Below are 12158 nucleotides of genomic sequence, written 5' to 3' on the forward strand. Positions count from 1 at the left end.
ACAGTAAGCATAGGTAAATTATTTTTTTCCCTATTCAATTAATTAAATATTTATCTTGTCTTTTGCACTATTAATTGCTATTATAATATTGGTATTTACATCATCAAGAAAAATTTATTTAAGTATAATAGTTCACATCACATAATTTAAAAATTTTGTGTTTTGTTAAGTGGTGGTGCTTTTGTTTTGAATTTTGATTTAAAAAAATATTTTGATCGCAACACAGTAAGCACAGGTAAATATTTTTTTTTCTATTCAATTAATTAAATATTTGTCTTATTTAGTATTGTAATTTGGTACAATTTGTTGTTTCATGTGAACTCTGTTAACAAGCTTCTTCAAAGTGAAGATATGGATATAACAGTTGCTGTAAAGCAGCTAAATGGGCTTGTTAAGTATGTTGCAATGTATAGAGAAGTTGGTTTCACGGAGGCTATGGTTGAAGCTAAAGAAATGACAAGTGAATTGGGAATTGAACCTACATTTGTTGAAAAGCACATCATTTCTAAAAAGAAACAATTTGATGAGAATGTTAGCGAAGAGGTGACCCAGTCGGCTGAAGAATCATTTAGAGTTGGTTACTTCCTTTATTTTGTTGATCAAACCCTTTGTTCACTCAAAAATAGGTTCGAACAATTCAAAGTATATGAGGCAAACTTTGACTTTTTGTTTGACTTGAAAAAGTGCAGCGATGAATCATTGAAGGCGGGGTGTGTGAACCTTGAAGAATTTTTAAAACATGGTGAGATTTCCGATATTGATGGAAGAGATTTATTGAGGGAGCTAAAAGTCTTGAAAGAAAGATTGCCAAAAGAAGTCAATAAGTCAATTGAAGTGCTCAATCATCTGCAGTTGATGGCAAATTGTTTCCCAAATTCATGGGTTGTTTACAGGATACTTTTGACTATTCCGGTTACAGCTGCATCGGGGGAAAGAAGCTTTTCAAAGTTAAAAATCATCAAAAATTACCTTCGATCAACCATGTCGCAAGAAAGATTGAATGGATTAGCATTGTTATCCATTGAAAATGATTTTGCAAAAAAACTAGATTATGCAAGTATGATTGATTTATTTGCTTCTAAAAATGCAAGAAGAGCGAGGATCAAGTGATACATATTAGTTGTTATAATGTAATGCTAAATATTTTTTGTGATTTTAATGCAAATCTTTTGTCCTTTACCTTAATTTTTTTTTTTTTCATTCGATAAAAAGAAATGTCAAGAGCCCCAGAAATTTAGTAGTTGATTATTGGCTTTGGGCCCCAAAAATCTTAGGACCAGGCCTGCCATTTACATACAACAACAATACGATGCGAACCTATAACATTATCGACCTAACATTACATATAAAAATAAAGAACAATGTCGACAACACAATCAAAATATTTATCGAAAAAGTAAAATAACAATATTGAAACATATACCTAACGTCGCCGACGACGCAATAAGAAGTGTACATACGCCGGTTATACGTTGGTAACGTCAACCCAACGATGAAATGATGTAGTTCTCGATCATAATCACTATATTGACAGAAATCGTGTATTTCTAGGGTTTGGGAGGAACCAAACGTTAAATTTGGCAACACAAAGATAGGATTTAATGTTGCCATAATAAACAACAAACAAAGCAATATATTCCCATTAACATTGGGAATTCATAATGTTTCCATTTTGTCTCTTCCGTTTTGATTGGGATAGAAAGAAAACAGAAAAAGACTATAATAAGCTTTTTGAGCACAAACGTAATTTCCATGTCACCAAATCCCTAATTTACCCATAACATTTGGGACAATATGTGCCAACACCATGTACAAAAACGTCATTACCACTCAAATGGTACTTATCAGTGCATAAAATAAAAGGCAAGATTAAATGGTTCAAAAGTTTATGATTTGAGATTTATTAGTGCATTACTCTTATTTCATTTAACTCATATTCTTTTTGAGTATTTCATTAAGTTATGTTTAATGTAATATGACCAAATCATCATTTCTAATTTTTTTCACATTTTTCTATTTTGAAATTAATACATAACAATAATCCCTCATTTTATGGAAAAAATCTCTCCCTTATTCTAAACAGAAAATCTTTTCCTTATTCCATAGAAAAAATCTCTCATCATTCTAAAGAGAAAACCTCTCTCGCATTCCATGGAGAAAATCTCAAATCATGAAATTTAAACCTTTTTATAATTTAAAATTTTTAAAAAATAACGCAACAAAGAATCTGAATAAAAATTAAAATACAATGTGAATGTTCACGGTAAACAACAAACATACAACAAATTTTTGAAAAAACAAAACACATACTAAAGCATAATATGAATGTTCACAATAAACAACAAATATACAACTAACTTTCGAAGAATAAAATTCATACTAAAATACAATGTGAATGTTCACATTTTATAATTAACATACAGCTAGCCTTAAAAAAATAACTCGTACCAATGTAAATATTTACACTACAACGTGAAAACATAAAACAAAATTAAAAAAAGTGAAAATCAACTATTTCAATTGTTCAATGGTAACAAAAATGATTGTTCAACTAATAAATATAGTAACAAAAATAACAAACATACAATTAACTTTCGAAAAAATAAAACTTATACAAAAATATAATGTGAATGTTCACAATTTACAATTAATATACAACTAGTTTTAACAAAAATTAAACTCATACCAATGTGAACATTTACACTGCAATGTGAAAATATAAAATAAAATTGAAAAAAGTGAAAATCGACTATTTCGATTGTTCATTGGTAACAAAAATAATTGTTCAACCAATAAGCATAGTAAAAAAAAAAAATACAACTAACCTTCAAAAAAAAATTTAAAAAAAAAACTCATATCAAATTACAAGTTGAATGTTCACAATTTACAATTAACATACAACTAACATTAAAAAAACTAAATTCATACCAATATAAACATTCACACTACAACATGAAACAAAATTGAAAAAAAAAAAAAACTATTTCAATTGTTTAATGGTAACAAAAAATAATTGTTCAACAGTAAGTATAGTAACAAATAACCAATAATATGTGAACATTCACATTTTGTAAAATATATAATTATGTCTATATTTATATTTCAACACTTATTTCTCATACTTTCAAATAATGTGAAATGTGAACATTCACATTAATTGACAAAAACATAGAAACAATGGCAGCAATAGAATTAGAAATCCAAAAGAAACTTAATCACTCTAAAAATAAAAAAATATATCATCCACATTCACATCTTCGTCATCATCTTCATCATTATCACTATTATTAACAATCTATATAATTTCACCATTTCACCAATATCTAAATCAAACCAAACTCACATTTGAAGAATATATTTGGAACAAAATTGACTGGACATAAATAAAATTTCAACTTATAACAATAGAGAAATATAGAGTTTCGAACCCAGAACAACAATGGACGAACACAGAATTTCGAACATAAAGTGACAATGGAGGAATACAAAGTTTCACCGCAACAATGGAAGAACATAATATTATTTCACCACCATGTGTAAACTAGAATTTCTAAACCCTACCAAATAGGGAGTTTTGAAACCCTAGCAGAATGAAAAATACCGCAAATGTGAATGAAACTGATAAAAAAGAAAAACGTAAATAATGGTAACTAGCAAAATAGAGATAGTAACAAAAAAGAAATGTGTATATCATTTTTCTATGTAATACATATCAACAATACATGAAACGAACTAGGTTATAATTTTCCTTAGTAGACTTTTTTGGTTAAAACACCTTTAAATGAGATTTATCAATAAAAAAATCTATTTTAATTTGTCAAATATTTTATCATGAAATTTAATTTCAATGTCACATCATTAAAAATCATTTAACTGTGATAAATTAAGGAATATACTAGATTTATGATTTTTTTTGTTTCTTTAAATTAAAAAAAAAATTAAAAAATCTTGCTGTCTTATCTTAGTGCTATGGGTGGCCAATCTGCCCAATGGCCCACTTAACCCAGTATATTTTAATGTTTTGAAGGTTTGAAAAAAAAAATAATTTACTCATAGAACTGGATTAGGTTGAAATTTATTCTATAAAGAGTTGTTCACTTAACATTAACGCTATATTTGAATAAATTTATGTAGATCAAATTTTATGATTTAAACACACTCTGAGAGAGAAAACGTGGACACCACCTGTGTCAATGAGGGTACCACCAAGGACTTGGAGGCTCAAGGAAATTTTTTATATGTGGGTTCAAAATATGAGATTATAAAATACATTTTTGGGCCCAAAAGAGGGATTTAGAAAGATGTATAGGCGACATGGCCCGGGCTCACATTTGGTTTGGAAGTCTCGTTGCAAATTTCCGCTTCAGCTTCCTCTTCCTCTTCCTCTTCCTCTTCAAAACAAATGTGGAAAGTAAATCCATCATCAGAAAAATATCTTCTTCTTTTATATATATTAGTGAGTGGCACACATAATACGTATACAATTCAGATAAGTAAGTATAAAAATAAATAATAAAGAAATTAATATTATAATATGTACGTTGTCTAAATGATTAGAGTATTTTTAATGAAATCCAAAGTCTTTAGTTCAAATATTGTGCACGCCTTTGAATAATATTTTTTTTATATTTTAGGATAGAAAAATTTTTCACGTAAGAAAAGGAGAAACCACCACACTATTAAATATCAAGTCATGTGCTCACATATATAATAGCATATAGTATAGATATATATATAGAATAGAAAATAAAAATATCTTTATTATCATATAAGTTTGATAATCACCTTGGTTGCACTTTCTTATTATATATAAATACTAGCATATGCTCGTACTTGAAGGTACGGTGTAAATAATGTTGGGATTAGAAATAAATAATCCCAATACTATTTAATAAATTATCAATTTAATATAATTGTAACCCCAACCCTTCTGTCTTAAAAATAAATTATCAATTTAATATAAAAACAACACTATTCTTGGGAAAGGAAAGCAGACCCACCCACTTCCTTTGTTTTTTTTTTTTTTTTTTTTCTTCTTCTACCTTTTCTTTTCTTTTCTTATTTGAACTCCATTATTGCTCAAGTTTAAGCTTCGAATGGGAGTCATAACCTAGTTAATGAAAATCACAAACCTAAACCCAAGTCTTAGAAATACAAATCCAAACACACACTACAAGAAATTTCACTTTTGGCGACTAAATTTTTAGTCGCCAAAAGTACGATTTTAGTCGCCGAAAATTTTGCCCGACTAATTATTTTGGTCGCCGGATTGGTCACGAGAAGGTTGTCTGGGAAGGTATTGGCGACTAAAAAATATTTAGTCGCCAAAAGTCCTATAAATGGCGATTAATATTTTTTGTCGTCAAAAATAATATTTTAGTCGCCAAAAATCTTATTTTCCACTACTAAAACTTTGGTCGCCAAAACTTGAACTATTTACATCGACCAAAGTTTTAGTCGCCAAAGGGTTTTTTATTTTTTTCATCTTATTTTTTTATTTTTTTCATTTTATTTTTTTTAGCTACTAACATCTTAGTCGCCTAAAGTCTGCTTTTATTTTAACTACTAAATATTTAATAGCCAAAAAATTTTTTCCATTTTATTTTTATTTTTAGCTACTAAATATTTAGTAGCCAAAAGTTTTTTTCAATTTTATTTTTATTTTTAGCTACTAACTATTTAGTTGTTAAAAATATTTACTTTATTTTTTGCTACTAATTGTTTAGTCGCCAAAAACATGATTTTATTTTTATTTTTTAATTAATTTATCCACAACATGTATGTATTCTATGCAACATGTATCATATATATAAATAAAACAATGCATATATTATCAATCATTTCGCAATTTGCATCCATTTCACTTCCAACCATCAAAAAATGAATAACTTTTAATATCAAATTTCATGCAAATTAAGTATATTCCAACCTAAAATAATAATATTATTCTATACAAAACAGAGAATCATACCAAAACATGTCCTCCGTACACAAATATAACAAATGAATTCAAATTCTTTCCACTCCTAAAAATTGCAACAACAACATGTTGACATAGATACCCATTTATTTCCCATATTTGACATGAACAAGTTCTTAACCCAAGATCAACCATAACTGGAAGAAAACAATGCACTTCAAACACATTATTAGATGATAAACTTACATTCCATGTCCTCTCACCCATGAAAGCCTTCTCCAACACACTATCCATACAAGGATAGAGAACTTTATTCCATTTACTAGAGAGCAGCCTCCTATCAGACCTTATATTCATGATTTGCAACCATATCATGTCCACCAAATTTGTTATTGGCAAGTGCCGAGCTTCTCATATCCATGAATTGAATGACTCAACAACATTTGAATACATTTCATCATAACGTTTCCCCTCAAAATATGCATCACTTTGATTTTCATATGGTAAACTTCTCAAGAAAACACTCACAATGTCTCCTCCCTCACTTTTTAATTCATTTAACTTGAAATGGAATGATACCTTTGTGGCGCATATGCACATTCTGAAAACTTAGGCACAATTGTCTCCTTAACCAAATTTGCGTTTCCACATGATAACTTATCCCTCAAATTTCTCTTTAGATGTTCAAGACAAAATCCATGATAGCAATTAGGGAAAAACCTAGCAATTCCTTTCATAATACCACAATGTCGATCTGATATGAAATTTATCACCCTCTCCGATCCCAATACTTCATATAAATGTTCAAGGAACTAACACCAATTGTCTTTATTCTCCGCATCAACAACGATAAAAGCTATAGGAAAAAAAACCTACAAAACAAATAGGAACAAGCATATTAGATGTATACATACAGAGAAAATTAGAATTGTTTCCTTCACTCACACAGTGGTAACCTCTAGAGAAAATTCACTTAGTGACAAACTCTAGAGAAAATTCACACATAGTGACAAACTCTAGAGAAAATTCACACATTGGCAACATCTAGAGAAAATTCACTTAGTGACCAACTACCAAGAAAATTTACACAATGACAACATCCGGAGAAAATTCACTTAGTGACCAATTACAGATAAAATTCACATAATGACAACATCTAGAGAAAATTCACACACTGACCAAAATCCAGAGAAAATTCGCACAGTGGCCACCTCTAGAGAAAATTCAAAGTGTCAGAGAAAAATCACAAAACATAACCGCAAAAATAAAAAATTTACTCAATTCCCACATGTATAGAAAATTCACATACTTAGAGAAAATTAGATATATTTACAATCACCTTCATTCCCATCTTTCCCCGTCATAACGAGCATAACTCATTTGTATCGTCATTTCAAAAATGTTCCATCAAGAAACAATAATGACCGACAATATTTGAAACCAGCAATGCATGCATGAAAAGGCACAAACACTCTTTTGAAACGCTTGTTATCTTCAAAATCTAACTCAAAACGACTACCTGGATTGTTTTTCAATGCCTCATCAAAATGCCACCGTAATTGATCGAATGACAAACAAGAATCCCCATATGTACTACATTTTGCTTTTCAACCCCCAACCAACCACAGCTATAATTGATTGTGATTCCATACTTGTCTTTCATTTCTTTGACAACATCCACTGGATGAGTTAAAGGTTTTGCACTTACCTCTTCAAGTATCAGCCCAGAAACTAAGATGGAAGTCATCCTAGCATGTTTACTAGTACGAACCGCCACACCACACGTATGTTCATTGTTCAAAGTTCTTATGTAAAAGAATCCATTTGTTTTTTCAACTGAAGCATGTACACGTCACATACATCCCCTTGATTCCTTATATGCACATTCTGCCGTAACCTTCTGTAACAACCCGAAAATTTTAGTTGTCCCTTAAATTTTATATTAGTATTATGGTTGTACATGATTATATATTATTAAATAAATAATAATAAATACAGAATCTAATTTGGCATTAGATTATCAAATATGAGATTAATTAAGGATTATTATTTGGGACCAAATTAATAGAAATATAGAATTATAATATTAGTTGGGCCAAATTAAGTTAAAGATAGTGAATAAATAAATATAAAAGTAAGAGTAACTAAATAATAATATTGATAATAACAATAATAATAATGGGTATGGTAGTAAAATAAATAATTAACTTTTTGTTTATATACGATAGAGTGTAATTTAATTAGAGATTAATTTATTTATATAGTTATATTAGAAAATTGGGTCAAAGTGTAATTATCTTAAATATTTATTAAAGATAAATATAAATCTATATAATTTATTAATCAAATCTTGGGAAGATACGCGTTCGCCACGTATTGGCCAGCTAATGTTCATACCTTCCTATTTATAGGGAGGAGGTGATCACGGTGGAGAGAAAGAAAGGAAAAAAAAGAGAGGAAGGAGAAGGGAAAGAAAGGAAGAAAAGGAAGAAAAAACTAATAGAAGCCGAGAGGGTCTTTGGTAGTGGAAAGAAAGAGTGAGCTATTAAAGTTAAGATGAGTTATATTATACCTTGAGTTACTATAGTATATTTTACGTATGTTTTGACTTACTATATTTATGTTATACAAGTTATGTTAAATTATATTAATATTTCAATTACGTGGATTAATTTCTGAACTCTATTTGTTAAAATGAAACCCATGGATATGTTTGTTTATATTTTAAAGAATATTTGACAATAACCTTATAAACAATTATGTTTTGTAAGTACTACCACGGGTGTCTCACGCCTTGGGGGACTTAAATAACCATTGGCTTCTGTTTGGTTACTTTGTGGCCCTCTATCTGTCATGGATCTATTGACCCTCTGATTTCTGGTGTGGAGTAAAGTGCTGTACGGAGCTAAGTGTTACACTATTGTGGGAGCCATCTCTAGAGCTCGTACGAGCCACCTCTTGAGTCCATGCATTTGTTCTGTTCTGTTCTGTACCGTGGCTATGGTTATTTATTTACATAATCTCAGTTTTGCTACTTAAATGATTATTTGTTCAGACTAAGTTATCTTAAATATTTTAGATACTCTTGGCATAATATTTCTCACTCCGCCATGTGCTTATAACTGTTTACCAATTTTTAGGAAACAATGCAATTCTTATATAACTTTTAGAAAGTCTTAAACGCGGGGCTGCAGAGTAGACACACAAAACACTTTTATGATATTTTTATATATAAATATCGGCCTTTTAGTCAACAAATTTTGTAATAAAAATAGAAACTCTAATGATTATTTTGGTACCCTCACTTAAATATTATTTTCATTCGCGTTTATTAATTTGTTTAAGAATTGGCCGGAGGTAACCTCAGTTACTGGCCATCACGATACTTAACCCTTGAGTACGGAGAGCGGGTCGTGACACCTTCAACTTGTCATTTTTGACATACGTAAACTGAAAACTAACCTCAATAGCATACTTGCATAAAACAGTACAGAACTCAACCACACCACCCTCAAATTTTTGTCCAACACTCGTAATATTATTTCGCCAACCAGCTGACAATACCACATTTTCTTGGTGAAAACAAAACTTAGAGAGTGAATTCCTTTCAATATCCACGAGTCTATCACATTCACCACGCACAACATCTACCCAATTAGACCCCACTTCATCTTCTTGATCAGAAGTAGTACACCTAATAACTGAAACATCAATTATATCAACACCATGTGTACAAACAACTCTCAACATATTTAGAAAATCAATATTATTTCGAACCATATAATTCGAATGGCTCACAATAGAATATGAAATACATGTCGTCTCAAGTTTCAAATTCTCCCATGTTTTACACAAAATGTCAACCAATTCCTGAAAATTTAATTCGCATGAAACATTAATGACAATAGTATCATTCCCATATTTACACAGCAACAACACTACACTGTCCATCTAAACTGAAAGAAAAAACAAGAAAAATAACTTGTTCAATATAAAAACACTTCACAAGAAAAACATCAAAGTATAGAGATATTTCTAATAATTATAATTTTCTTTGGATTATAAAAATAAGTTTATAATTTTCTCTGGAATCAAATAAAAGTCCAGAAACATTTACAAACTTATATTCACCTTGAATATAACAAAAACAAAATCACAGAAAACGTAATGAATTCAGAGAGAATCACAGAGAAATTTAATGTTAACTATTAAACACAATCATAAACAAAAATCACACAGAAGATCTGTTATGAAATTAAGTTTCTCTGTGATTTTCACTGGACTACAAGCTTACGATTTTCTCTGTGTGATTGTGCAGTATTGCACTCAAATCAAAATCTAGAGAAATTTACAACCTTATATACATCTTCAAGATAACAAAAAAATACTGCACTGTATATCTAAACTGAAAGAAAAAACACAAAAAATAACTTTTACTTAGAAATGAAACATTCAATTAAATCTCCAATCCATATATCTAGTCTAGATGACATTAAAAATAAAAAATAACAAACTTATAATAACATGTCCAAATAAAATTATGATTTTCTCTAAATTATAATAACAAACTTATAATTTCTCTAAACTACAAATAAAAGTCCAGAGAAATTTAAGAACTTATATTCACTCTCAAGATCACAAAAACAAAAACACATTAACATCAAATTGACAAAAATGCTAACTATTCCACACAAATTCGGAGAAACTCATAGAGAAGGTCTGTTATGCTCACAAAACATTCAATTGAGAAAAATAAAATAAAATAAAATAACAAACTTATAATAACATGTCCATAACAAATTACAATTTTCTTTGTGATTTTCATTGGACTACAAACTTACAATTTTCTCCATAATTTTCACTGAACTACAAGCTTGCAATTTTCTCTGTGATTCTATTTGCATTAAAAACTTATAATAATATGTCCATATGAACTTATAATTTTCTCTGTGATTTTCGTTAGATTATAATAACAAACTTATAATTTTTTATGGATTATGCCAACAAAAGTGCAAAAAAAAAAAAAAAAAAAAAACAAAGAACAAAACTTAGAGAATAAAAAATGATAATAAATTTACACTTATCTCTGGTTTAAAGAAATTTCTCTGGTTTGAAAATATATAGAACAAAACTTATCATTGATAAGCATGTTGATGAAAAACAGAGTACGAAAAATGAACTCTAAAAATCAAAAGCAACTCCACTGTCAACCCTCTTTAAAATTGATCAAAAAACAGAGAATGAAAAACGAACTCCAAAAACCAAAATCAACTTTATCAAGTTGGCCTCTCTTTAAAATTGATCAATAACAAAGAATGAAAAATCAACTCCAAAAATCATAAACAACTTCACCGAGCTAGCCTCTCTTTTAAATTGATCAAAACTGAAAACAAAAGCTTAATGCAAAACACACTTGAAAAACTAATATGAAATCGAAATCCTTACATACAATTCAAAACAAAATTCGAAATCTATATGGAATCTCCATCGAAAACATACCTGATTCAATTCCACTGAAAAACCTACACGATCAATACCACTGTAGCACTTGCACGATCATAGCAATCTCCATCGTTAAGTCCGCTGCAACATTTGCAAAATCCCTACGAAATCTCCACCGTAAAGTCCATCCCCATGAAATCTTCTACAAAACAGCAATAGAATATTCAGTTTGCCAAAATCCAAACAAACGTATTTTATAAAGAAGAGTAAATTAGGTGTTTTACAATGTAAAATAAGGTTGAGGGACCTTAGGCAATGAAAAATATTATTGTGGACCTCTTCTCCTACCAAAAGTTGGGCAGGAATCTTAGACCAATTTTTCCTAATTTTAAATAATGAGAAAATTGACTTCCTCTCTAATAAAATAAAATATTTATAAAGCAAGATAATATATTACAATTAATGCCCCGTTTGACACCGACTTACAACACCTAAAAAATCCATAATATAAAATAGGATAAATTACAAATATAGCCTTTTAATTTACTTAAAATATAGATTATTCTCTGTAATTTGAAAAAGGGCACCGGTTAAGAAATCCAATTTCGAATTTTCTTGGTTTAAAGATCAAGGCATTGATTTTCTTTACCTATAGGCTATGTTTGTTTGGCGGATTAGGTTGTATAAGATTGTTAGTGAAATGATGGTTAATGAAGAGATTTTTAATGTGGAAACTGTTAGTGAGGGGATTAAGTACAAGTGTAATTGTTTTGATGACAGTGTGGGAGATGGTTAA

General features: G+C 29.4%; 1 protein-coding gene across 1 annotated transcript; it reads left to right on the top strand.

Annotated features, from left to right (window-relative positions):
* The first annotated feature begins 351 nt into the window (after window positions 1-351).
* LOC145821461 (uncharacterized) lies at window positions 352-12158 on the top strand. The gene is made up of 2 exons (XM_082917983.1): window positions 352-947; window positions 12041-12158. Exons 1-2 carry the CDS (start codon window positions 352-354, stop codon window positions 12156-12158), a joined length of 714 nt encoding a protein of 237 aa, XP_082774109.1.

Source organism: Camellia sinensis, chromosome 3, assembly GCF_055761805.1.
Source record: "Camellia sinensis isolate YWXY chromosome 3, ASM5576180v1, whole genome shotgun sequence".
NCBI classification, from domain to species: domain Eukaryota; kingdom Viridiplantae; phylum Streptophyta; class Magnoliopsida; order Ericales; family Theaceae; genus Camellia; species Camellia sinensis.

Bases quoted from the DNA above. Each gene is read 5' to 3' on its own strand.
- LOC145821461 (XM_082917983.1), top strand. From the start codon at position 352: ATGGATATAACAGTTGCTGTAAAGCAGCTAAATGGGCTTGTTAAGTAT. The intron at 948-12,040 runs GTTAAAAATCAT...TTGGCGGATTAG, and splicing joins GGGGAAAGAAGCTTTTCAAA to GTTGTATAAGATTGTTAGTG.